Source organism: Manis javanica, chromosome 2 (genome assembly GCF_040802235.1).
Source record: "Manis javanica isolate MJ-LG chromosome 2, MJ_LKY, whole genome shotgun sequence".
Classification (NCBI taxonomy): Eukaryota; Metazoa; Chordata; class Mammalia; order Pholidota; family Manidae; genus Manis; species Manis javanica.
The window spans coordinates 4479518-4506041 of NC_133157.1; the positions used below are offsets into that span (position 1 = coordinate 4479518).

Below are 26524 nucleotides of genomic sequence, written 5' to 3' on the forward strand. Positions count from 1 at the left end.
TGCCATCTTGGTATTTATCCTGAGAGCAGATGCGTCGATGCCAAAGCAGTTGGTCACCTATGGGGCTGGTTTTCATTTTACCTGAGAATAGACCACATTCCCACCCCTACACACTCATCCCAATGCCAGAGACTGTGCCTAGGACTGCAGATTCAGCCACCCGTCACCACACGGTGGCTTCTCACGTGAACATCTTGCCAATGCTTGCCCAGAATACTGAGGGATACTTTACTCACTTTTGCCTGGCATTGTGGTTCAGAGTAATTTCTCGTTCATCAGGCTGAAAGTTTGAGCTTCCAGAAGGGTCCTTTTTGAAAAAAGTGGTAGCCACACCCGCCTTTGCAGCAAATAAGCTGAAGTTAATAAATATTCACACGGATCAGTCCTGGCTCCCTGAAATGAATTTCTGAAATCTTCCTGGCCCGAAGAGAGGCAGGGCACTGCCTCCAGAACACTCGCTTAAATGGCTTTTTCTTCGGCATAAATCTAGCAGAAAATCAAGTACACACCACCTGCTGGGCCTTTGCAGCAAAAGGGGACCCATTGTTACCGGATTCCTTTCTTACCCGAGTGCACCTGGTATATAGGGCATATTGTCTAAGTCCTTCTGTCCCAGATGATTGGAACTGTTCCCAAGGGCACTGATAATATATTTAAACTGCCTTTCAAAAAGAGCAACATGCTCACTTTGAATGAGCATGTTTTGAGAAGCTGCAATAGGCTGGAGAGTCCATCTCTTAATTAAACCTGTGCATCTCTCTAAATGATTTCTCTATTAAAACATTTTGCAGATATGCAGGGGTTTTTTTAAAATGATTTTCTCTCTCAAATAAAAACTTAACTTTTCTCTATGCAGATTCTTCTCTTTTTCATGGCCCGTGTTTATGTCTTGGTCTGCACAGATCATGTGAACAAGCAGGGAGGGTAAAGAGTGGAGAACTTCAGAAGAAACGGCGGGGGGCTTAAAACGGAAGGGGAGCTTATTCCAGGTTCAGACATTGATGTTACTCTTAATAAAATTTAGGTTTAGAATCTTCGGCATCTTCCTGTCATGTTGGCCTCGATTTGGTAGAACTAAAAGATACAATAAGTCATTGGTATTCATTCTGCAATCTCTGAATAATCTTTAAATGCTGCATTTTTTAAGCCCAGAGCTAAATGGCCATACTTAAGAACATAACCTGAACCTGACTTATCCTCTCAAATGTGACCAGTTGCCCAGCAGTAGTTTTCTTCAATAGAATTGGTAATGTAGGAATTAATTTCATCTGTTTCTTTTGAGGTTTCCTTCAGAGTTATCTGGAGGTAACATGTCACTTTTCCCCCTACAAACTGCTTACCTGTCAAATTAAAATTCTAATGCTTAAAGATTTTTAAAATTCTTTTCCTGTCAGTTGGTTTAAGCGGGGGCAGTGACTGAAAATCGACACTACCTTTCTGGAGAGCAGTTTAGCCAGAGTAGGAGGAAGCTGGGTGGTGGGGGGCACCCGGTGAATTAGGAGGCTTTTCTGGAAATCCAGGAAGGGGCTGGTAACAGCAGCGGGGACAGGGAGAGGCCGGTGGATCTGAGTCAATGGGCAATCGATCACAGTTGTTCCAGGATTGTCCTTGGATTGGATTGGGTAAACCTCTCCGCCAGGAGCCCTGCAGAGATGGAGAGAGGCCTGCTCGGAATCATCTTAACATCCTCTACAGTCCTAAGAGTTCACAACACACATGTGAAGTTTACATAAAATAAATTGTGAACAGGAAGAGGTGGGGAGAACCGAAGGGGTGCCTGTTCACAGCCCACATCTTAATTTCCAAGGGCTGTTTTCAGAAAGCCAAGCTTTGATGTTCTTCAGAACAGAACCAGAACATTGACCTGTCTTGTGTCCGGTGCGACACTTACTTCCTGTCTTAGAGGAATCTCCCCATCTGATGATTGCTTCTCATGTTCCTGTCTGCTCCAAAATCAATAACGTGACATACTGGCTTAAATGGACATTTCTTGGGTTTCTACCTTGACCACTGGCCAAACCCGAAAGGCAGGTTCCGAGAGGCCCATTGACCAGGTGTTTGAATTTGCTCAACTCTTGAGCTCATAGATCAAAGTTGACTTTTTAGCACCCTTGGGATATACTGCCAGGCCCTCTTCATCTGCACTATCTGAGTACTGTACTGGGGGTAATTCCATTCTTGCCATACTTAATTTGTTCTGAACTCGAAATAGTGAGAAGGCATTGACTTGACTTAGACAAAACTGTAAAACCGAAATGGTTCTGGTTAGGATGAGCACTGAAGCGTGTGTGGGGACCATGTGTGGCCTGAGGAGGACTGAGCCCTAATGGCATTTCGTCTTGGTCCCTCAGTTCCATCATTTGTGAAGTAGGGGTGCCCTAGATCAAGGGTTCCTGGCCAGCCATCAGGGGGTTAACCTGGGGAGCATCACTGAAACAGAGAAGTAAATGACAGATTCCCAGGCCAGCTCCAAACCTGCTCATGCAGACACTCAAGGGAGGAACCCAGGTAAAGCGCAAGAACATCCCCCCAGTGGCTTCTGACGGCCGCCAAGTTTGAGTGCCTAGGGGAGACCATCCGCTAGAGTACCTTGGGCAGGTGGATGGCCCTGAACTGTGGTCTCGTCCTCTGGGAAGGAAGGGTGCTAAGGGGACCAGCCACAACAGCTTGTTCTGGGATTAAGTGGGAGAGTATATGTGGAGGGCCCAGTGTGGTGCCTGGTGGGGAGCAGGTGCTTACCAGCCGAGAGCTGCTGGTTTTCTTCCACTCAGCAAAGACCTGTTGATGCCTAGGATGTGCTGAGTCCCATACCAGGACAACAGAAAAGAAGTAAACTTTCAGGCAGTTTTAAGTGCTATTAAAAATTTGATTTCTACAATGGAATATTATTCAGCTGTAAGAAGAAAACAAATCCTACCATTTGCAACAACATGGATGGAGCTAGAGGGTATTATGCTCAGCGAAGTAAGCCAGGCAGAGAAAGACAAGAATCAAATGATTTCACTCATCTGTGGAGCATAAGAACAAAGGAAAAACTGAAGGAACAAAACAGCAGCAGAAGCACAGAACCCAAGAATGGACTAACAGTTACCAGAGGGAAAGGGACTGGGGAGGATGGGTGGGAAGGGAGGGATAAGGGTGGGGAAAAAGAAAGAGGGCATTAAGATGAGCATATGTAATGTGGTGGGGGGGGCACGGGGAGGGCTGTGCAACACAGAGAAGACGAGTAGGGATTCTGCAGCATCTTACTACGCTGATGGACAGTGACTGTAATGGGGTTTGTGGGGGGACTTGATGAAGGGGGGAGCCTATTAAACATAATGTTCTTCATGTAATTGTAAATTAATGATACCAAAATAAAAATTTAAAAAAGCACTTGTGAAAATTGGGCATTCTACAATTTCCAGAAAATTCTAAAAAAAAAAATTTTGTGATTTCTGAAAGGATAATGAGAGGCAAGACAACAGGCATGGGAATATATATTTCAGACAGGGCAACTGGGAAATGCCCATCTAGTAAGGTGACGTTTGGGCTGAAGGAGGTTGGGAGGAGCCATGTGAGGTTTTGTGGGAAGAGCAGTCCAGGCAAAGGGCACAGCAAGTGCACAGGTCCTGAGGCAGGATGGCCTTGGCATGTTGCGTGCTACAAGGGAACCACGGTAGGAGTCAAGGTTAGAAAAGTGAGCAAGGGGCTCTGCTCCTGGGGCCATGGATGCAACAGGCATCGGGTTGGCTTCTCCATGTCCCTTCGGTTAGGTTCCTTAAAACACTAACAGGTTAAGAAGTAAAGCTGGATATTTAAGATCCTTTTAATATCAAGACTGTGTTATTCTAGAATCTTAATTTCTTCAAGCGTAGTAAGTGTGAGCAGTAGCTACAATACCATTTCTTCAAGTCCAGAACTCTGAAGCTGATGCTGGTGATCTTCTGTCTCCTTTTCCCTAGCTTGATATATGGTCCAAATCCAACTATCAAGTATTCCAGAAGGTAAGTTTTACGTCTTACTTCTTACTCAAGAGGCATTAAGGGAAATATGAATGCTTTAAGGTATAAACATTGATCTTAACAGATGCTCTTTAAAAAGTGAAAAAAGCCAGATACAAAAGGCTCTTCACAGTATGATTCCATCTCTATATGACATTCTGGAAAAGAGGAACCTTGGGGCGGACATCAGATCCATTCCTCCCAGGGGCTGGGAGTGAGCGCGGGGGGACTGTCCCCAGAGGGCAAGAGGGAATGTGTTTGGGTGCTGGGAATAGTCTATATCTTAACAGTGGTGGTGATCTCGTGATGTGTATGTTTCAGAGCTCACGGAGCCATAAACCTACCGTAAAGGGAAATAGCACAGTTTTTTCTCCATATGGAAGGAAAGCCCCACTTCTTCCCACTGTGTTTCTCCCCCTGAACCTCCATCACTGTTCGCAGAAAACTGTTCACTTTGGGCACCTCAAGTCACCAGATGTGGTGGTTTCCTCCACAGCCACGACCACGTCTCCCACACCAGCTGGGTGTCCTGTGATTCAGCCCATTCCTGACAGTCTGCCCGCTGGTGCCCCAGTCTCTAGCTCAGCTATCACCTGTCCTGAAGATCAGAGGCTCCCAGGCCCCTCCTTGCGTTGTATTAATTTGCTAGAGGGACTCACGGAACTCACCTGCTTAGGTTTACCAGCTTATCAAAGGATACGACAAAGGGTACAGATGAACAGCCATGTGGAGAGGTACACAGGGCGAGGTCTGGGAGGGTCCCGAGTGCAGGCACTTCTGTCCCTGTGGACTTCAGTGTGTCACCCTCGTGGTGGTGTGTCCGCCTCCCTGAAAGCTCTCTGAATCCCATACTGTTGGGACTGTATGAAGGCTTCCTCGTGTAAGCATGACCAGCGGTTAGCTATCCCCACCCCCTCTCTGCTCTCTGGAGGATGGGGTGGGGCGAGTGCGCCTGAAGACTCTGAGCTTCCGATCATGCCTGGTCTTTCTGATGACCAGCCCCCACTCTGGAGTCAGGCCAGAGCCCACCCAGCGTCCAAGTCACCTCGGCAGAACTGAAGAGGCCCCTAGTGCTCTGATGGTTTAGGGAATAAGCTTGGTGCTGGGAATCCTGTTGAAAATATTATTACCATACCTACAAATATGAAATTTTCATAGCATGTAAAACTCCCTGAAACTTTATTTCTTTTGTATATATTGGCCTGGTTGGGGACCTAGCATATCATGTCGTGTCATAAGTATCCATAGGTCTTTGCTGAGAACAATATATATATTTCTGTTATCTCACACCTACAAAGGGTGAATTTTGCTATATGTAAATTATTCCTTTAGAAAAGGCCAGAGCCTGTTGAGTTGTGCCATAGCCCAACCCATAGTCTTAAAGCTAAGCCTCTCTGAGTCCTGTGATCTGCACAGGTGCCTGGGCCAGGGAGGCAGGCTGGCCCTGCCATCACCCTATCCCCCGCTCCTGCTTTAAGCTCTGGTGACATCTTTTTCAGACACTGGGCTTCTTCATAAACTGCTCTTTGAGAAATGTCAGTAAGAAATAAAATGTGACTAGAGGAAATCCATTTCACAGCCCCCGTTGGTGGAGGGTCCTTTCCGGAAGCGGCTGTGGGTGCCCACCACTCCCACAGCACTCAGACTGGTCCCCGCACAGGGCACCGGCCGCTTCCTTCCCTTTTCATCCATCCTGTCTTTGCTCTCATCCAGCAATGCAAGTTGCTTATAATTTCGTTCTCGGCGTCATCGAGCTCAGCAGGAATTATTTACTGAGCCCCTTTGCCGTGTGGCGGCACTGTGAGGTGCTGGGAGTACCGAGGCCAACAGGACAGACCAGGAGGCCAGGTACAGTGACCCCAGTCAGTACTAGGGGGCTGCAGTCAGGAACAACAGGAGGGGCCTCCTTCATGCTGGGCAGTCACAGAAGGCCTGCAGGGGGGCAAAATCTGACCTGAGTCAGGAAGCATGAGAAAGCACAGCCATTTGAAAGGCCAGAAGAGATTCCCAGGCAGCGGAAACGGGAGCAGCAGCCCAGAAACCTGGCGTTGAGGAGCGCATTCTAAGGGCTGCTGGAAGTCCGTGTGCTGGGAGCGTGCCGTGCGCCAGGAGGGAGAGCAGGGGAGGCGGAGGGCAGAGTCCACGCAGGCAGGTGGCTCAGATTCTGGTACGGAATTCAGGTTTCTCCTCAATTCAGTTAGAAACCATCAGAGGGACTGGTGCAGAGGAGGAACTCGATTCTGAAAGCTGGGCCCACATCATTTCTACTTGAGTGGTAAACGTGCTCAAGGTACGCCAGGTGGCTTAGAAAGCATAGGGCTTTTTTTAATTGGGTGCAATTCACATAACATAAAACTAACCATTTTAAAGTGAACAATTCCATGGCTTTCAGTGCCTTCACAGTGTTACGGAACCACCACCCCTCTAGTCTCAAAACATTTTCATCACCCCAGAAGGAAACCCTGTGCCCATCAAGCAGTGAGCTTAGGGCTTCGTAGCAAAGGAGCAGGGGGACCAGCCCTGTGAGAGGGTCTCACTGCATGGATTCACACAGTTCCCAGGACCCTCTAAGTGACAGGGTAAGCCCAGGACAGATGCCCAGGGCTGGGGGAACCTGAGGCTCCACACCGCACACTTAGGGAGTCTACATAGGCATCGACATTTCATGGTCCTAGCACAGCCAGACCGCAGTGTGCTACCTGAACGGCATTCTGAAGTAGATGGCATTATTGGAAGAAATGGTGAACTCCAAATAAACCCTGGAGTTTACTTAATAAGTAGCTAGGGTTGGTTTCTCAGTTGTGACAAATGTACCTGGTAATGAAAGATGCTAACAGCAGGAGAGACTGAGTGAGGGGCATGTGGAATCTGTGTGTACCATCTTTGCAACTTATCTGGTGCTCTAAAATTAACCCAAAAGTGTTTATTTAAAAAATAGTCTTGTGGTTGTCTTGACTCTCCTGACACTCCTGACCCAGCTGAGCCGCCTAGAAGCACAACAGGCAAAACAGTCTCCCACCCGCTGTCTGGAACCGGGAGGATGCGTGTCGTCGTGCGTAGCCGTCCATGCCGGCAGCTGTATCTCATCGTAGCATTCTTAAGTGACCAAGGCATTTACTTGTTCACCACGCTTATTAAAGACTCTCGGCCTTAAATACTAACTGTCCATGCTGACTGTTTTTGTCATTTTTTTCCCAGCAGCTATGCCATCAGCACTTCAGACCCATAAACTGGTATTTTAACAGTGGTCCAATTTCCATTCAAATACCCTTTGTCAGGGAGGGGCTTGCACATGGCTTGCCTTTGCACATAAATTTTTTAATGTTCTGTGTAGTATTAAGTATTTTTGAATGCAAGCAGGAAGTTTATTAGGAAGTTGTAAAATGTGTGAAACACAGATTTGGTGAAGCACAGATTTGGAGAGACAGTGCTATATTTTTATTCTACCTCCCCTAAAAATAACCTGCCAACCACTCTTTGTTTAAAACTACAAACACACACTGGAGCAGCGTTTAAAATTTGATCTTACTCTGGTTGGAGAGACGTAGAAGCACCCGCCAATTCCTTCCTTGTTGTTTATGCAAAGTGCTTGAAGCAGTAAGAATGGATGAATTTGTAGGGCGAGGAATTAGAGCCCTTTCTGAAAGTCCTTTGTCATCCCTCCCCTCACCTCTTTTTGACTAAATGGGCTTGATCTTTGATATTGACCTGTACTAGATTAAACTACAATCTGGGGACAGGAGATGGTGCTTTCTGATTAGAACTAAAAGGCAGGTAACACTGGAGTCCTTTTCCTTTTTCAGGGGCAGGTAGGACTTAGCGTGTTAGAGTCCCCTCTCTTCCCCGCGAAAACACTGTTTGCTGTCAAAGAATATATTGGAAAATAATGTAGTATGGAATTAAGCTTGATTCTTTGTCAGTCAAGCTTTCAACTAATCATCGTCACACAGAAAGCGTTTGGGGTGTTGTTTTTAAAAAGCCTGTTGCATCGCCCTGTGCCTGTGGGCGACGGCGGTGTAGAGCACGGGGAGCTCCCCGTGCGCCGCAGCCTCCTGAGGCGGGGGCCCGAGCGTGCGGGTCTCAGCTCACGTCGCTGTCAGGACAGACCTTCTGATTCCTCAGCCAGCCCGTGCACTGAAGGCAAAGCCAGGACCACTTTGTGGCAGATTCTGAAGGCCTGGTGCAATTTATGGGATAATGTTTAGCATTTCAAACTCCAAATGCCAAAAGAGAAGGATTAGGTGGCAACATTTCTAAACTGTGCTTTTTAGTATTAGCTTTTTCTCAAAATTCTATTTTCTTCTCGTCCACCCACTTAAATCTCGGGTGTACTGACGGATATTGCTTGTAGCATTTCCCAGAAAGACACTGTTGAAGAGCACCGTGGTAAACAGTCCCTCCTGCCCGGCCTCTGCCTGCTGATGCCCACCCACGGGTCCCAGAGCGGGGAGGGTCCTTACCAGCATTGCTAGAGAGGCACAGCTAGACACAGGAGAACAGTGCCAGGGCCAAGGAGGATCGCCGGTCAGCACTAGGAATGGGATGCCCTAACCGGTGGTAGGTGCCATGGCTGTGCCCACCACAAGGCTAGCAACACAGAGCTGCCAGCCCAGCTCTCCAAGTGCGGTTGGAGGAGGTCCCCTGCATCACTGCGCTGCAGAACCCCAGGACTTCCTTTCCTTGGCGTTCAGTGTGTGGTTGCAATTACTGTGTGTCATGTGTGTTTTCCTGCCCACAAGCAGCGGTGGCCGCCGCAGAGAGAGGCCTGCTGGGAAGGCAGGAGGCCCTACCTGGTCTTTCCCCTCAATGTGGCAGAGCAGAGGGGTAGCAGGGGGGAACTACCTCCCAGAGCCAAACTGAGCTTGCACTCACCTCTCTATTTCTGGAAAATAATGTCAGGAGCCAAGAGAATGGAAGCACGCGCCTGACTCCTGGGTCAAAGACGAGCACATGAGGCCCTGTTGCAAATCCCACCACATGAAGCTAACTGTGGCCTTTTGTCTGCGACGGCTCTGTCAGCAAGCCTTTTCTCTCTTCCTCATTAGACCCCTTACCCAGAGCGGGGAAGGGGCGGGGGCGCAGGACAGCTCTCTGTGGGGCTGTGGCTGCCGACAGGTTCCCTTCATTTACTGTGGTGCCCCAGAGGCTCTTTGCACTTCGTCCTAGGGCGAAGGAGCTTTTTATAGCCAGCAAGTCTCCAGCAGAGCAGATTCAGAGAATGGCGGTTAGAAATAGGGGGACCATCTGAAAGGGCAGAATCACAAAGAGCCAGGAAAGGTTTCAGGCGTGTTCGTATTTTTCTGACATTTAAACTGCAGGGCAGTCACTGTTTTGATCTTTCACCTCCTCATTGCAAAACTGTGTGCATTTTCATCCAGTAAGTCAGTAAGAGGGAGAGAAAGTCTGCAGCTACTTACTGCGTTAAGTCTTGGCAGGGAAACCAGAGAAGGAGGTGGCGTGTGTGTGGCCCTGGGGAGGCAGGTGAGATGGGCGGTGTCACAGGGCTGGCGCTTCTTCGCAGCTTTTCACTCGTGGCTGGAAAGCACCAGAGTTGCCGCGCACAGATGTCCAGCTCTTAGTCCCCAGTCACTATTCTGGGGGCAACAGAGGGCAGAGGAACCCTCCTGGCCCTGTGCCATCCACAGACATAGGCGCGGGGTGAGCAGTGTTCTGGGCCAGAGCGCCTGCGTTCCTCTGTCCACTCGTTTGCTCACTCGCTCACTCGTTCATGCTTTGTTACACAGACTGGCCTCTGTCTGGGACAGATTTATGAAGGGTTGTTGACCGTGTGGCCACCAGTACCTTTCAGTAGAAAACGCTGCGTCATCCCTGGAAGAGTCAGTTCTCTGAAATTTTGGATGCATTGAGTACCCAGCCTAAATTGAGTGCCTACCCAAATAACACGTGCAAACCCGTGTGGCATCTGTTGCTTGAGCACAGGTGCCTACCTGCCAAAGCATTGTACATCACGAAGAGGTGCAGTACATTGCTGTTCAGTTATTTAAATCCTGTGCTCTATAATAAATACCTAGTTTCTTCCTATGAGCTCATTAACACTTCCTGTCAGAACCCACCCTTCCAACACCACAGGTAAGGACCTGGAGGAGGGGTATGGTCCTGGTAAAGGTTCCGAGACTTCGTGCCAGATCTGCCCATTCCACGGCTCGCTGCCCTTTTTGGATGAGGCCGTCGGCAGAGGCTCCTGTGCCTGGGACTCTGCAGCCTCCAGAAGGAGGCCTCATCCATGTCACAGGCTGGCCCTCTGCTTTTCCCAGATTCCAACGCCTGGACAGTCTCCTTTCCTCTTAAATGCTGATTAACTTTCTCCAAGGAGGAGAATCCATGTTTTGTAGACCAGATGTGGTGGTATTTCTGGGGTTTGCGTGGATTCTGCCGCCTCACAACTGAGTCTTGCACTCCCAAAGAAGGAACACTCACTGGTGTGAGGGCGAGTGGAAGACAGGCCCCTGTCCAGGGACGCTAAGCAAGGGACGTACAGGAGAGACGTCTGTATGAGTCGTATTGGGTTATCGACAAGCCTCAGGGAAGGAGAGGCGACGGGACAGTCCCAGGGTCATTCGGAAGGACAGCCCTTTCCTACACTGACAGCTAGACTGGTATTGACCAGCTTGGATAAGCAGAAGGGAAGTAGGAGTGGATGTCATTAAGCATCAGCCCGCGGGGCCCTAGGAGCAGGAACGGCAGGGAGGGATCATTAAGCTCACCGTACAGCTGAAAAGCCTTTTATCACCCTTTTCTCTAAAGGGCCATGTTTAATATTCACAAGTTTCTACACCCCGAGTAGACGTGCTCTTGTTTCCCTGTGATACCTAGTACCCCCTTTGGCCAGGCTGCCCCAGCACTGCTGAGCGCCAGAACGGCCGGGAGCCTCGCAGATGCTTGCGTGCAGCCAGCTTCCGGGGAAAAGGGAGCGGAAAGCCCAGCCCCGTCTCGCTGGGAGTGGTCTGTGGTGCTGCGCCCAATGGAAGGGGAGTCACCGAGTTGGGGGTTTCATCTCTGTACCTTATTTCTTCCTGAAGCTACATGAGACTCATTGTACTACAGGACCAAGTCACCAGCTGCTTGTGGGGAGCCTGTCCCCCTGCATTCCCCGAGGCCCCCTCCCACAGCCCAGCAGCTTCCCAGGGCCTCAGGGCAGCTCCCCAGGGCCTGGCCTGTCCGTCCACTATGACCGCCAGCCCGCTCCCCTCACTCCCCTGCCCTTGTCAGCATTCCCCTCGGTGACTGTTCCAGAAAGCAGCCGTCTGGCACAGTGGCTGAGAGCCACTCCGCCATGCGTTCAGGCCCCGGCTGACCATACTTCCTGGGTGGCCTAACTGACCTCCGTTTCATCTGTAAATCAGAGATCGTAAGTGTTCCTGCCTCGTGGAATTGTGTGCGGTTGAGTCTCTGAGGCGTCAGGTGAACTTGTGGTCCGTGACTCACTCAGCTTCTCTCACGTGCCCGTGGGCAGTGCCTGCCTGCCTGCCTCCCTCCTGCCCGTCTCACCTCGTTGGCCACCCTTCTCATGTAGTCACTGCCACCTCTCCCACCCCCCCTCAGCGGACACGGTGTGCAGACACAGGCCCTGTAATCAGGCCTGGATTTGCACCCAGTGCTGCTGTGCCTGGGCTGGCTGGGACCTTGGGCCAGGAACTCAGCCTCTCTCCATGCTTCTCAGCCGTAAGAAGGGGGATGACAAGACCTTCGTAGGGCACATACTGTGAGGACCCCATGTGGTGATAAAGCTGGTGAAGTGCTTGGCACTGCAGTTGCCCAAGAGTAAGGGCTCAATAAATGCTGAGCTGCTGTTACTGTCCTTGTCACAGGGATGGGCACAGAATTTGAATTCATGGCCATCTATAGGTATGGTCTATTTTAAGTTAAGTGTTTTTTATAAAGTAAACCAAAGCCCAGCTTCTGGGACAAACCCACCCACTGCCCCCAGGGCACATCGTCCATCTTCACTTTGCTGCAGGCATTCAGAAAGTGAGCTCCAGCGGGACTAAGGCACACAGATGAGAGCCACCCCACAGTGCCCTTTGGCAGCTCTGACCTGCTGGCGTGGAACCACGGCCCCCGGACCAGGGGCAGCTCATGTCCTGAGAGGGCTGGTGGGCCCTCTGCTCACAGTGATCCCCAGAGGCACCTGAGATGGAAGTTCCTCCCTGACCCCCCCTTTGGCCCTTCCTCCCGGGACTGGGCAGAAGACGCCCGGCACCGTGGTTCAGGGCTCGCTCCCTGCTTTGCAGTCTCTGTCCTTTCCCCGCAGTTGCCTGGTTTTGATGGGGAAGTAGGTGGTATTGTCTGGATTTTCTTGGAGCCCAGATGTCTTTGGATGTGTTTCTCTCGCTGCAAGGCTGTTCCTGCAGAAAATCACATCGCACCAAGTGGGTACAGAACAATCCAGGTGTCTCTGGGCTCGCACTTTCTGGCAGCCAGCGACAGAATCTGGCATTTTACCATCTGGAAAGCATTGAACTTTTTTTGTTCATCTAAATGAAGAGCCTTAATTCCTTAATCCTGGGAAATGTCAAGGACCTTTTGTGTGCAGCTCCTGGCAGACCTGCATGAGGCCTTTGGCAGAAACTTAAGGCTGGTCAGGACCCTGGGGTACTCTCTCACATCCGCTCTGGGGCTTCCCTGTGCACCCGGGCCCCCCCTCACAGACAGTGCCCCCATGACTTCAGCTTCTCCCACCCCCAGACCCCCTTTCACTTTGCTCCCCTAACCGCACTAGCCAAAAATCGAGAGTCTCATCTTTTCTGCTCATTCACTCAGGTCCTACCAGGTGAGTGGTGCTGTGCAGAGCCACCTTCTTGAGCACTCTCCCCTTTTAGGGGCCTGCAGCTCGGCCCAGGGAGCTCAGAGGAGGCCAGCGCGGCCTCATGCTCACAGCCTGAGGGAAGGTGGGCGCGTCTGCTCACAGGTCGGGCATGCTTAGGGCTGGGGTGTCCCCAGTGTGCTGCTGGGGTTCAGGCAAGCTCAGGGGCTGAGGGCCATGCCTCTGAGCTAGGTCTTGGGTGGGGAAAGGGCTCAACCAGGGGAGTAGCTTCCCAGGCTTGTTCACAGAGCAGTTAGGAAGGCAGATTTGGGAGGAGGAGTTGCTACAGCCGCCTGTGCTGCTCAAGGGTGATGTGGTGTGAAGGGAGAGGGGCTGGGATCCAGGTCATTCAGGACCTCGTATGCCATGTCCCGGCATTTCGGAGGACCCTGCAGGCACCCGGGCCTTCTGGTTGGGGGTTGGGTTTTGGTGGGGTGGGGGGCATGTTCTTTCTTTTTTGCCTCTAAGGACTGTCACAACCCCTTCTGTGCTAAGGGGTCCAAGGAGTTGAGGGGCTTTATCTTCAGGGTGTCAGTGGCGTCTTGGCTGGGACTCTGAACAGGATCAGGATAAAACCTCCCAAACAAAACCAAACTGCTCTACGTAGGCCCTCATATGCGCTACAGGCTGTATTCAGGACTTCGTAGACAGGTCTCTCCCTTACCGGACGGAGCTTGGGCGCAGAGCTGTGCCCAGGGAGGTCAAGCGAGATGGAGCGGCAGCGTCTGTCCTGGCCTCTCCATTTCCAGCTGCAGCGCTGCCAGGCTCCGGCGGACAGTTATAAGCCCTTCGGAGCCCTTGCAAATGGCTCCTTCATCAAGCAGAAAAGGAAGTATTGATCTCGCCGAAGTAATCACTGGTCCCCCCGGACTAAGCCTCTTCCTTCCCAGGCCTCCAGGCCCGCTGAAGCCGCGGCATACAAATCCAAGGTGCAGATCAGAGACGCGCTGCGTCACAGACCCTCACCCCCGCCTCTGCTCCACTGCACTCCATTCCAGTTTTAGCGGCGTCTCTGCTCCACTCCCTGCCGCCCCCACCCTCCGGCACTCTCAGGACTGAGACTTCATAGCATTCCGGTCTTGAAATAATGATGGTTCCCCTCTTCATAGAATGAGTACTTCTGGGACTGTTTTAAATATTCTTTATAAAACCAGTGTTCATCCTCAGAGCAGCATCGCTAGCAGGGATTGCTGCCTCTTTAAACATTTAACACTCTTGGTTCACATCTTTGACTCCTGGACCCACAAAGAACTTTCTCCTTCCAAGAGATTCCAGTGTCCTCTCCTGTCCTTGACAAAACCCTGAACAGAGACCCAAACTCTTGAGCCCTCCCCCCATGTAGGATGGAAGTATATCCAGCACATGAAAGTTCATTTTTATTTCTTTGAGTTGTGATACCAGTCTGCGTACAACCAGGCAGCGGATGTTCAGCTCTGCTCCCGTTAGTCTGTGCCCCAGAGTCTCTGCAGCCATCAGTGGGGGAAGAGGTCTCCAGTATCAGAGACAGTGCCTCGCTGATGGTCTCCGGGTTCCGAGGCGAGGCCTCTCTAAGCTCTTCTTGACCAGGCCCGAACCAGGGGCTGCATGGGGTGCTCCTCCATCCGCACAACAGGTGATTCCCGGACACTCCAGCTGCCTGCTGCAATCAGCTTGTCCCTTTGAAAAGAGCAAGGGCTTTAATGTCCCCGCTGGTTGGCCTGAGGGTGGATCAGGACACAGGTGTCCCCACACGGCATGTAGTCAGGCCCTGCGGCAGCATCCACTGAAAACCTAGACCCAGCAGCGCCTGTGGTCCCAGCCTGGCTCTCTTTGACTCAGGGCCAGCGGGGGGGTGTGCTGCAGCCAAGGTCACCCAAATAATTAGCGACAAGTCCAAGACTGAACCCCAGTCTCCTGGCAACTCCAGGTTGCCGCCTTTCCCACCACACCACCTTTTTGTTCACGTGAATGCAGGCCAGAGAGAATCTTCTCTTCAGAGTACGTGGAAGCAGGTATTCGCTGGAGGGAAGCCAAAATCTGGGTCTCTACCAGGTTTCTCTTTTAAATAAGCAACTTCTAAACACGTGGGTACTTAAGGTTTTCTATTTATTAATCTTGCAGAATATACTTTTAATAGGCAGAGGTCCCAGCTCTCCTTGCTCAGCCCAGGAGGCCTTGGGCTTTGTGGGCTACGTGCTGGCAGACGATGTAGCTCAGTGTCATTAGTCCATTGCATTAGGAAAAGCACTGCGTTAACTGCTGGAGCCATTGTTCATGCTCGCTCGCTACTGCCCAGCGCTGCGTAGCCAGTCCTGCCCCCTGGTAGAAGCAGGCAGTGACCAACCCCCAACCTGTCCAATCCCATCCCTCAGCGACTAGTCACCTGTGGTTCCAAATGCTGCTGTCATCACAGTCTACCTTGGGAAGCTTTTCTACAACACAGGTTCTGGCGCATACCTTCGACTGCCTTCTAGAAGCTGAGAGACAAGGGTGACCAGAAGCACAGATGGCTGCACTGCAGGCTGTCCACCCTGACCTGGAAGCCCCACATAGGAAGGTGCCTTAGCAGACTCAGGTATCCCTGAGGACAGTCCCTGGGCCACCAAGAAGCACAGACAGTCCCCAGCTTATGGTAGTTCAATTTACAATTCTCCAGCTCTGTGATGGTGTGAAAGCAATATGCATTCAGCAGAAACTGTCCTTTGCATTTTGGATCTAAATCTTTTCCTGGGCTGGCGATACGATCCTCTCTGGTGACGCTGGGCCGTGGCAGTGACCCACAGCGCCCAGTCAGCCACGCAGTCACATGGGCCAGCAGCCCGCACCCTGACACCTGCTCTGCGCCTGGACAGCCATTCTGTTTTCCCCTATCAGCGCAGCACGTGGTACAGTATGTGAGATCTTTAACACCTCATTATAAAACAGGCTTTCTGTTAGACGATTTTGCCCACCTGTTGGCCAAATTATCCTGAGCACTCTTGAGGTAGGCCAGGGTAAGCTGTGACGTTCAGTAGGTTAGTTGTATTGAACGCATTTTCAATTCACGATATTTACTTAGAGTGGGTTTAGTGGGACATGACTCCATCATAATTAGAGAAAGATCTATTCAACAGACTTGCTTTTTAAAGGAGGAAACTGCTAGGGAATAAGAGTATATTGGGGGAGTTTTTGTCCCCCCCCCCGTGTCTCACTGATCCTTTCTGTATGTCACCACTCCATCCTTTGTTCTTTTCTTACTGATAAAGACAAAGTCTGGTCACCGTAAAACTGGAGACTGACCTTAAGCAGAAAATCGTTTTTCTGGACCTAACCTGTTCTCTTTGCCCCCACAGCTGGCTGGGGGACGGGGACAGGGAGAAGAGTACAGGCCGTGTGGGCAGCAGGCAGCCCCTCTCCCCGTTGTCAGCACACCCTTCGTAGCACTGCGCTCTTCATTGCTAAGTGCTGCCGGCTTCTTTTGCCCTCTTTCCCCCTGACCTCCACGAGGAAGGGACACTAAGGCACTGGGGATCTTAGCACCCGCCCACGTCTATGCCGGGCCCCATTCAGTTAGCAAGCTGGGCAGGAGCTTCCAGCAGGGGGGCAGAGGGAAAGTCGTATGTGATGGGAGCTGGGGCGTCAGTGGAATGGCCTGGGACTGCGGCCTCCACCCTGAGTCTCTGGCACCATTCCCTGAGGGAGGGCATGCCCTGGATTCCAGACCACCTTTCCGGACCCCTGCAGCCTCGGTCCGCTGATGGCCCAGGGTGGGCAGCGCACCAGGCCCAGGCTGCTGCCCTGCTGCCCAGGAGCTGCTGGGCTTCGGCAGGTCACCCAGCCTGCTGTCTTCCTCCCTTGGAAAGGGAAGTACTCAGCTAGCGCCATCACAAGGTCGTTGTGGGGATTAGGTGAGATAAAAGCATTATAACACACGTTCAGTGGGTGGCACTGTCAGACACTGTTCAGGTGCCTTCCTGCATTGACACATTTCATCCTTGTCCAAGGTCACATGCCTTCTAAGTGACAGACCAGGTGTAAACCCGAGCAGTCGGGCTCCATCGCGGCCTCGTCACCAGGCAGTGTGGTGGAGACCAGCCCTTGGAGGAGCTAGTGCTCCTTAAATCTGGGCTTGGATTGCTGCTATTACTGCAGGCGGCTCTGCCTGGGGCTTAGCTAAAGTGTTAACTTGTGATTCCCGAAGTGCCCTCTAGCTCTCAGACTCCAGAAGCTCCTGGCACACGGTACGGTGGAGGAGCTCTGGGAGACTTGTTTTGACTGGCATCTCCTTCTCCAGCATGTTGACTGGCAGCTGTTTCAAGGTCTCTTGAAAGATTCCTCTCTCCCTGTCTGAGCTTAGTTCCCAGCGGTTTGGGTGCCGAAAGCCCCCTCCACCTCTCTGAGCTGGGGGAGAGGGAATTTCAGTGAGCCCTGGTTGATGGAGGAGAAAAGCAAGGTTTCTGAAGCAAAAGAGGATCTGTTGGCAGCGAGAGGGAGATGTCATCCTGCTCAGAGCAAATCCCCTGCTGTCCAGCCTTGGGACGAGGGGGAAACACCCACCAAACTAAGCGAGGGCTTCTGTAGTTTTTCTTTGCCTTGAGGTGAACCGGGACATCTTTGGCAAAGCCCCCGTGTCACCACCCGCCCATCCCTTTTTGAGTCACTCTTTCTGTGCCTGCCTTTTTTCTGCCTTTGCTGGGTACATCACTGACATCCCCCGCGCCCCACACCTCTTCTCGAGGTCCCCTGTCTTGCTGGCTTGTTGTCACCTTCTTGTCTTCTCCTCCCTCCTCTCCTCGGGCTCCCTTGGGCTTCCTCTTTTCAGGAGCTCCTTTCAAACCGGCCTCACCGCCTCACCGGGAGGACGAAGGGCCTCCCTTTCTCCGGAGCATTAACGCCCTCCCTGGGCCTCTCTGGCCGGGTGCTTTTATCTCCCGCGGAATCTCATTAGCTTTACATCACAATGGGCCGGGCCTGGCGGCACTGGGCACTGCGCAGAGTAGATTTAAATTAGTTAATAGCATTTTTGTTGTTGCCCCCGGGCCTGTTTTTTCCACGTCTTAGATGCTGAGAAAAAAAAATAACTTTGTTATTGAAAGGTATGAAAACAAAACAGTACTGAAGGTGGAATGCTTTGACAAAAAGGAAGGTCATTGTGGATGGATTTCTCCAACATTCTACGACCATGTCTTGCCTGGTGCTTTAGAATTTGGCCATAGGAACCAGAAACCAGCAGTGGGAGGAAGGAATGGAGGGAAAACAGCGAATTGGTCAGCTTTGTTTACCTCTGTTAAAATATTTCTGTAATTGGTGGTGAGAAATGGAAGAAATTAAATGAATGTATTAGTACAAGAAAAAATCACCCCTTTTTGGCAATTAAGGGATTACTTCATACTAGACCTTGTGAAAAAGAAGCTAAGTTTGTCCAGATAGTCAACCCAGTAATGGAAAAACTAACTAGGTGCCCTGTCGAGGAGCCAGGTAGGTGGCACAGGAGGCCTGTGGTCTGCGAGCCCAGCCTTATCTGGAAGGCGCCGGCCAGGTCACTCAGTCTTCTGCCCCCAAGTGGCCAGTTCCCCAGCAGCGCATTTTCAGATCTCCTGACCTGCTCCTTGGGCCAGGATCCGGTGTTCCAGAAACTTCAGCAGGCTGGGAGGTGGTGGGCAGGTGATGGCCGGGCACCTGAGGCACGGACAGGGCAGAACAGCTGGCCAGGGGTGTCTGTTGGAGGGGGATGCGGCATAGCTCAGGCCTCACGATGCCGGGGCTGGAACACCTGTTACCTACCCCTCATGAACCGTGTGACCTTGGGCATCTTCTAGCCTCTGTAAGTCTCCATTTCCTCTTCTATTACATGGAAATAAGGGGAGCACCCACCCCAGTTACTGTTAATAAATGAGAGGGGTATGTCCATCATAAACTCTTGTTAACTAGTTACTGTAAGTTAATAAAGTCATCCTGTGGTCCTAAAAAAGTACTTTTCAGAAATAAGGACAACCCCACCACTCCCTGGTACCTGCTGTGCAAATATTTACTCCCAAGTCCACAGCAGCATTGTGAAATTGGATAGAATTGTTCATTTGGATTCATGAAAAAGACAGACTCCCCGTCAGACTTGTCCTCTGTTTTGTGCCCTGAGCTCCCCGAGTCCCTTTCCCACAGTGCCTGGAGTACTCCCCTGGCGCACTGCTCAAAGCCTGGGCCCCACCCAGACACAGTCAGCATCTGCCTGGTAGCAGGAGCCCCCGGGGTTCTGTATGCGCATTAATACTACTAGCATCCTTCTAAAACTCAGCGTCCCTAACAGCAGGAGAGGCTTGCTGGATCTCGGGGCCCCCCCCTAGAGATGCTGGTGCCAGGTCTTAGTGGGGCCCAAGAACTCGAGTTCCTAGAGACTCTCAGGTGATGCCCCACTGGTGGTCCCTGAGTCACCTTTCAGGGCTCATCTTGTAGACAGAAAATGAACAACCAAGGAGGATATTTCAGTCCGAAGAGGAGAAAGAGCACTTCACAGTCTCTGCACCCAAAATAGCAAGTTAGTTTCTTGCTCACACTGCACACCCATCCTGAGTCGCCGGCGGGCTGGGCTCCGCACGGCCCCTCGGGGATCCAGGGACCCCGGCTCCGCCATCCTGAGCACCCACACTGCTCCTCTCCCCCTCCAGGTAGAATCAGCGCACGCTCGCTCTGCTTCCCGACGTGTTCGTTGGCTGGAACCAGCCGCGTGGCCCAGCCTAACTACCACAGAGGCAGGAAAGTTCCCAGGTGGCAGGAAGGAGAGGAGAGCTGGGCAGTGGGCCATGGGCACTCTTTGCACCGATGGAAAGTCCAAAATTCCCAGCAGGGTCCGGCAGACCAGGGTCCAGAATCCTTAGTGCCTGTTTCCCCATCTCGACCCTGCTAAGGCCCCTTGCTGTGCCCCACACACCTCAGGGAAGCTAGTCTCCAGGGATGTCTCAGGGACAGACATGGTCTCTGGCCTCTCAGAGTTCAGTCAAGTTAGGGACACTGACCCGAAACAAAAATTACAAAAAATAATCATACGAGTTTATTCAGAAGGGACGCTATGAAAGAAAAGGCCCAAGCAAGGAGACATGACCCATGGCCCAGTCTGGGAATTCTGGAAGTCTTCCCTGAGCACATGGAGCCGGACCAGTCCGAGAGGAATGGGCCCATAATTCCAAAGGCCACAGGGCCCAGGGAGGGGGCGGGAGTGAAGTAGGCTGGGGGTGAGACCCCGGCTTCGGGGAAACTGCAGGTGCCTGCCTCGGCCTCCACTGATGGCAGCCTCTTGGATAGGTGAGGGCAGGTGGCCAGGACCAGGTCACAGTCACAGTGATCATTAGGAGCCGGGCCTCGTGCTGGGCACGTCACGTGGGTGGGCTCGTTTAGACCAATGGCACACTCACCACCACCCTCCGACCCTCTGACTCTTCAGGAGGGGCTGGGGATCCGAGTCAGCTGATGAAGCTTCCTGAACTGTAAGTGTTGGTCATTCCTTTTAGAAATTGTAAAAACAAAAGCGAAGAAAACGCACAGCCAAACAAAGCACCCAGCCTCGGGTGTGGCCTCTGGGTCGCCAGTGGGACCGGGAAATCAGGCCCAGGCCAAGCGCTCCAGCTGCTCGAGTGGCCTAAGGCCTCCCTCCTCTTGGGAAAGGAGTATGCCCGGACTAGGGGCACCGGCAGACCAAGCCAGCCTGGCTTCCCTGCGTGACAGCACTGGGGGCAGGAGCTTTGCTTCCTTCACGATGGCAAATGCGACTGTCAGGAATGGCTGTCAGCCCACAAAGTGGCTCTTGCATGGGCTGTTTTATTTTAGCAAGGGATCTGGATGGGCGAGAACCCCACTTTTAAGCTGAGGTACCATTGGGGCCCAGTTTGCTTCACTGTGTTTTGTAGCCAGTAATTTCACCCCACCAGTCACCACCTGCCATTGTGCCAAGTTATCATTACTACTATATTTTTAAAAAAGCATTGCTCATTTTAGAAAGCTGTCTGTCAAAAGGCTTAAAATAAAAACCATCTTTGCACTTGAAAGAAAAAGTACAAGTACCACTTAATCTTGAAAGTCACTTGGGTGGGAATTTCTCAGCAGTGGTAGATGCGTGAATTGTCACCCTGTTTGCAAGAAAGCCAGTGCAGGTGTTCCTGGTATGTGGCCTTTGGGGAGTGGGCATTTTTAAGTTAATTTCTTTATTAACAACTACGTGTCAAGTACCTGCTAAATGCTGGGTGATGTTCTAGGCCTTGGGGACACAGCATAAACCTGATGGGTGTGATCCCCGCCCCCACAGATCATCTGCTGGGGTTTGTCAGCTGCCAGACATGCCGAGAAAGTCCCCTGGGGAACGAATGCAAGCCAGGGGAGCAGAAGAGAAGGGAGGCAGGTGGGGCTGGGGCATGGCTGGGAGCTAAAGCACCTCACATGCACGGCCATTCATCCAGGGGGAAACTGAATTTTCATTCCTTTAAGGGTTAAACTGGGGAGCCTGCCCCCTCACTGTTTGGAGTGTGGCCTCTCTGGCCTTGGGTGTGGACACACAGCTGGACTGATTACTGGATCAATTGCACCTCACCATGTGGGGCCCGGACCAGCCCTTCTGGGTCCACCTGATTAGTTCCCTTAACTGCTGCGTAGGTCCATCAGCACAGCACCTGATGTTCTGGGGGGACTGGAAAACTGCGTGTACAGGGGAAACCCACACTTACTGTTCGCAAAGTGAATCGTTTTATCTGGAGTTTTGTGTCTCAGTTTGATTTTTGACCACAACATTTGTACTGGCAAGAATCCCTAGTGAGAACAATCAAATAAACCATAAGCTTGAACACCACGATCAAATTAGGTGTAATCTATTAATACTGATTGATGGCAGGCATTAGCATTCGTGGTGTCATCAGATTTCAGAGCTGCAAGGGATTTTGGCCCTTTGTGTTTCAGAAAAAACATGGAGACCCAGGGAGATTAAGTGGGAGGATCAAGGTCAGTGGACAGCGCTGGGGCTTAAACCCATGTGGGCTCCATCTGGCCACCAGATGCCTCTAGTGGATGTTAAGCAGCCGTGCCCTTGGCCCTGCCAATAAAGCCTCTGCTTGGACTCACGGAGCCGCGGTGTGGCCCACAAGGGCCCGGAACATAGACGCTGATTTTAGAGGACCACACTTGGAGTGGCAAGGCTCTTCAGAAAGATAACAGTGGGGACTGTGAGGCCCAAGGGAGAGAGTACCAGACATTACCAGATTCCGGATCATAAAACCATACACCTCAAGGCAGGAGACAGAGTGAGAAAGGAAACAGAAAGACCACCTTGCTGCCAGGAAAGTTGTCCCGTGTGACGAGGAAGCAGACTGTGGACACGTGGAGAGAAAGCTCCTTTGTGTTCGTGCAGCACTTCATGCCCCGCCGTGGGCGCCAGCCCCTCTGTGATCTGCCCTCTCTGCCTCTCCGCTGGCCGCTGGCCTCGCCCCTCCTCAGGTGCTCCAGCAGCCTAGGTTTCAGTTGCTAGAATGTTCCACACTCTGCTTGCCTCCAGGCCTGATATCGGCGTCCTTTCCTTTCCTCAGATAAAAGGAATGCTTTTGTCCTGTTGTCTCTGTGCTGGTTTGGGGTGGCCTCTAACTCGTCACTGTCCTTGGCTCCCAGGTGACAGACCATGCCACCACTGCCTTGCTGCACTACCAGCTGCCCCAGATGCCAGACGTCGTGGTCAGATCCTTCATGGTAAGTGGCCTCAGGAGCCAAGCTTCCTGTGCCAACCGTGGTCCAGAAGGGAGCTGCTCCGTCTTCGGACTGCTAGGGCCTCACAGCGGGAGACGGGCCAGTGTATAACTGATACTTTCTTTAAACTGGGAAGGGATCTAGGGGAAACCACTGCCCGCCCAGCTGACCGGCGGTTTCTGTCATTGCTGAGCAAGTGGTAGTTTCGGAAGTGGTCTTCCAACACAGCTCCCAGCATTGATTTCGTCCGTAGGTATTGAGCTCCTGATCTGTGCCAGGCTCTGCTTCACACTGAGCAGGTGGTAGTGACTAAGGCAAACCTCACAGTTCCCCCAACATTTAATCCTTAGGTTCTCAGAGTCAGAGCACAGGATGGGCAGTGACCCCCAAACCGCCCTTCAGCGGTTGCTGGAGTTGCTTCATGCCAGCTCTGGTTGAATACTCAGAATTTTGTGAGTTGGTTGTGTACCTTAGCAGCTTGAAATCGAACCAGAAGATTTACACCATGGAAATCCACAAACGCTAGAAGTCAGCACCCCGCCACGCTCAGAGCCAGACCATCAGCAGGCGCCGCTTGGACTTGTCACATGACCCCCAGTTGGCCTACACAGGGCCGACAGCGGGCTCCTCCATCCTGGCAGACGCGGCCAGCTGTCTCGGCGGCGTGCCGACATGGCCTCCCGCACCCACGTCAGCCAGCTCCTCCCTTCCTTGCTGCTGAAGCGCCCTTGTTAGTTCATGCTGGCGAGGCTGCCCGGCAGCGAGTCCTGGTCAGGGCTGGCGGCTCGGGGCCGTAGCGGCCCTCCAGCCCCCACCACCTTCGCCGCAGCAGTGAAGCTTCTTAGCCTCAGTTTTTTTCTTGGGAGACACAACCCTGCCTGTTGGTCAGCTTCATGACTTTGGCAGGCCTGGACAGGCCCACCAGGCCTCCGCAGAGCCGTGCACACGTGGCCCTCCACGTGCGGGGAGAGCAGTTCCTTTGACAGTCTTCGAGGAGCTCTTCGCTTTTGGATAAATATTTAGACTTGCTTTTAACCAGACCTGGTGTAAGGCCCAGTTTCCCTTTAGTGACTGACTTTGGGGTTTCTGGAGGATTTAAATTTGATAAGCAATGAAGGATAAATAGTTTGACTGAATGATCCGTTGACCTCATGTTTATTGCCGAAGTGTCCGACCCCGAGCCTTGGGAAGGGGACAGTATCCCTGGGCCACAGTCTGCCACCAAGAAGGCGATTGTGATGAAGAGTTTGCATCAATCAACTGTGCTGACCTCTCCAAGCAACTTTCTCCTATCGACGTCACTCAGGAGGACGTTAACTGGTGCGATTCATGTGTCCCCGTCGCCGTGAGGACTTGCTTACCCTGGTTGCCTGTTTATTATCGAGGGGTTCAGGTTGTGGGTTATTTTTTTTTTTGGTAGCAAATCTCCTTGAGTTTGAGAATTGAGAATTGAGTTACGTGACTCTCATCCTTATGTATGATGCCCGAAAGAACTCTGCACTCTGAACCATTCTGCGTGTATTTGCCGCTTATTATGTTACCTGGTGGCGCCAGGCTGTCCCACCAGGTGCATTGGGCCGCGTGGTGACAGTGAGTGCTGACCTCTGAAATCAGATTAGAAAGAAGGCATGTCGACCTCAGTGGAGGATTCTAGAGTCGTCACCTGTGCGAAGTCTTCCTGCACATGTGTCTGTGGCTGCTTGTTGGTAGATGAGAGGATGGGACACGCATGAAGCATGGTTACGTGTGGCCCGCCGCATCGACCGTGTGCTAGTTCAAGGCCGCTCCTCTGCGGCACTGCCCGCCTTTGAGAATAGGAAGTTCTATTTTTAAAACCCCCTCCCTGGAGGGGGCCGGGGGAGCACCAGAACTGGAAACCTGCAGTGCTGTGACCTTGTGGGCTCGGCGCGCAGCTTTCTGTAGGATCACAGGGTGTCTTTTGGGGTCATGGCCAACTTAAGCTCTCTGTCCTGGAGACCATTAGGCTTGACAGGAAGGATGACATTGGGAGCTCCGGGATCCCATTTCTTTCATTTCTCTCCTCACTTCTCTTTTTAGACCTGGCTAAGAAGTTACATAAAGCTGTTCCAGGCTCCGTGCCAGCGCTGCGGGAAGTTTCTCCAAGATGGCCTTCCCCCCACGTGGAGGGATTTCCGAACCCTCGAAGCCTTCCACGACACCTGCCGGCAGTAGCCCGGCCCCCAGCCGCTGGCCAGCCTGCAGGCCCCCATCCAGCACCTTCCAGACAAGCCCTGAGTCACACTGATGGCTCAGACATGGCCCCACTGCTCAGATGTCAGTACTGCCACGCACTCCCTTCTGTGAAACGGCCAGCCCTGTGTCACAGCCGAGGCCCTGGAAGAACGGAGCCCCTCTCTGGGCGTGTGGGATGAGTTATGTACCTCGACTGGTATAGGAGGCGAAGAAGATCTTTTTAGGCTCAGTGTAGGGGAATTGTGCAGCCCGTTACATTAGTGGCGCGGGCAGATTGAACCTCCTGGACGCATGTTCCAAGTCACCTTCATGAGCCATTAGAGTTGGAATGAGCCATTGTGTTCATACATGCTGCCATGCTGGGCTTTTGTTTTGTTTTGTAACTTATTTTTTCAAGTAATAAACTTTTTGTACCCAGGACAAGGCTCTGTCTCCTGTTTCTTAAAGTGCCTTTTATGTTCATTTCTGTGACTGTGAGCAAATCTGGGCCTTTTGAAAAAAACAAGACCTTAGTAATATCTGCACTAAAACCACGTTCTCTAGGAGGATGCGCATCCCTGCTTCTGCCTTCAGGGGAGAGGGCAGTGTTGGCAAATATTCCACTTCAGAGACATTCTGGTGGCTTGAAAAATGGATGATTCTTTTTGAGGAAAAAACTGCACAGATGTTTCTTTTTACTAAACCAGTAACACACAAAGATACTGAAGGGAGAGGAATCTGTCTGTGTCACCAACTGGAACACATGTGAATGGCTGTGGCAGGTGTGCAGGCTTGCTTATCTCCTGTTTTGTCCTAAATCTTAACTGACAGATTCCAGCCCAGTCTGTTGGGTTCATTCAAGGCCTTGACCCCAACATGTAAACTGTTAATGTGGAGAAGCCATGACCTGATAAAAGCCTTGGGAAGGATGAGGGTGGTTCCCAGAGCTTTCCTGGCCCAGCCTACACTGCAAATAATGTTCTCTTTGCAGTAAATGATGCCAGAGGGATGCTGCCTTTTGAGATGTCCAGAAGAATGGGTGTTTCCTGCCTGGGTTCTGGTACCACGCAGGCCTTGCCCCCTACCCCCAGAGGCCGGGGGGCTTTAGTGACAGAAGCCGTAGGACAGTGCCCCTCCAGGTGTGGCCCCGCAGCCGCAGAAGCACTGTGGAGGCTTATTGGGCTGCAGATCTCAGCCCCACCCCAGACTGGCAACAGGACGCCTGGCGGGTGGCGGCCCGCAGCCTGGTTGTTAGCAAGCCCCACAGGTGACTGACGTGGGCCCAAGGCTGAGAACTCCTATTGGAGGAGATGGCCAGGCTGTTGGTGCCCAGTTTTAGGAGGTGCTGTGAGAGGCAGTGTGGGTAGCGCCAGGGTGTACAGTGGTCGATGTTACGTCAAATACCGTGGTTCATTGCATTTAAGATGCTGTCACTCCTAGGATGCACCATTCTCTTCGGCACAACTAAGAAAGGAAAGCGTGCTGCCGGTTACACCATGGCCGGGCCTTAATGATAATGCTGTGTCGTACATGCGTCGGTCACACCAGCCTTGCACTGCTGAGATTTCTGTGATCTGTTCCAAGGAGGCTGGCGGTTTCTCCTGCCTTAAGCCTCACTGTCTAGCATGGGACAGGCGATCCCCTCGCATCCCTTCCCACGCCCCCAGGAACAAGCAGGGCACAGCTTCACAGGCTCGGGGGCACCTCCTTCCTCTGGTCTTGTAAACCTCTTATTTGTTGCTCTTTGAAAAAGCACAGAATTAGGGACCTGGGGCATATAATAACATTTTGTCTCATCGTTGCACATCTTTCTGAAGACATTCAAATGGCAAGTAGACTGACCTCATGCAGG

At 51.9% G+C, this 26524-nt stretch overlaps 1 protein-coding gene across 9 annotated transcripts in view; it reads left to right on the top strand.

Moving 5' to 3' along the window:
* The window catches only part of MED27 (mediator complex subunit 27), a 272303-nt gene that overhangs the window by 168210 nt on the left and 77569 nt on the right, over positions 1-26524 (top strand). For 2 of the 9 annotated variants that reach the window (XM_073222493.1, XM_073222486.1), the window contains exon 6: positions 3945-3986. In XM_073222493.1, coding sequence (XP_073078594.1) covers positions 3945-3986 — 42 coding nt within the window. Of the gene's footprint in view, positions 1-3944; positions 3987-4479; positions 5669-5696; positions 6900-6921; positions 7161-22325; positions 22483-24537; positions 25117-26524 lie in introns of those variants that run through there. The other 7 variants (XM_073222460.1, XM_017675719.3, XM_037007860.2 and 4 more) reach the window with 7 other exon arrangements.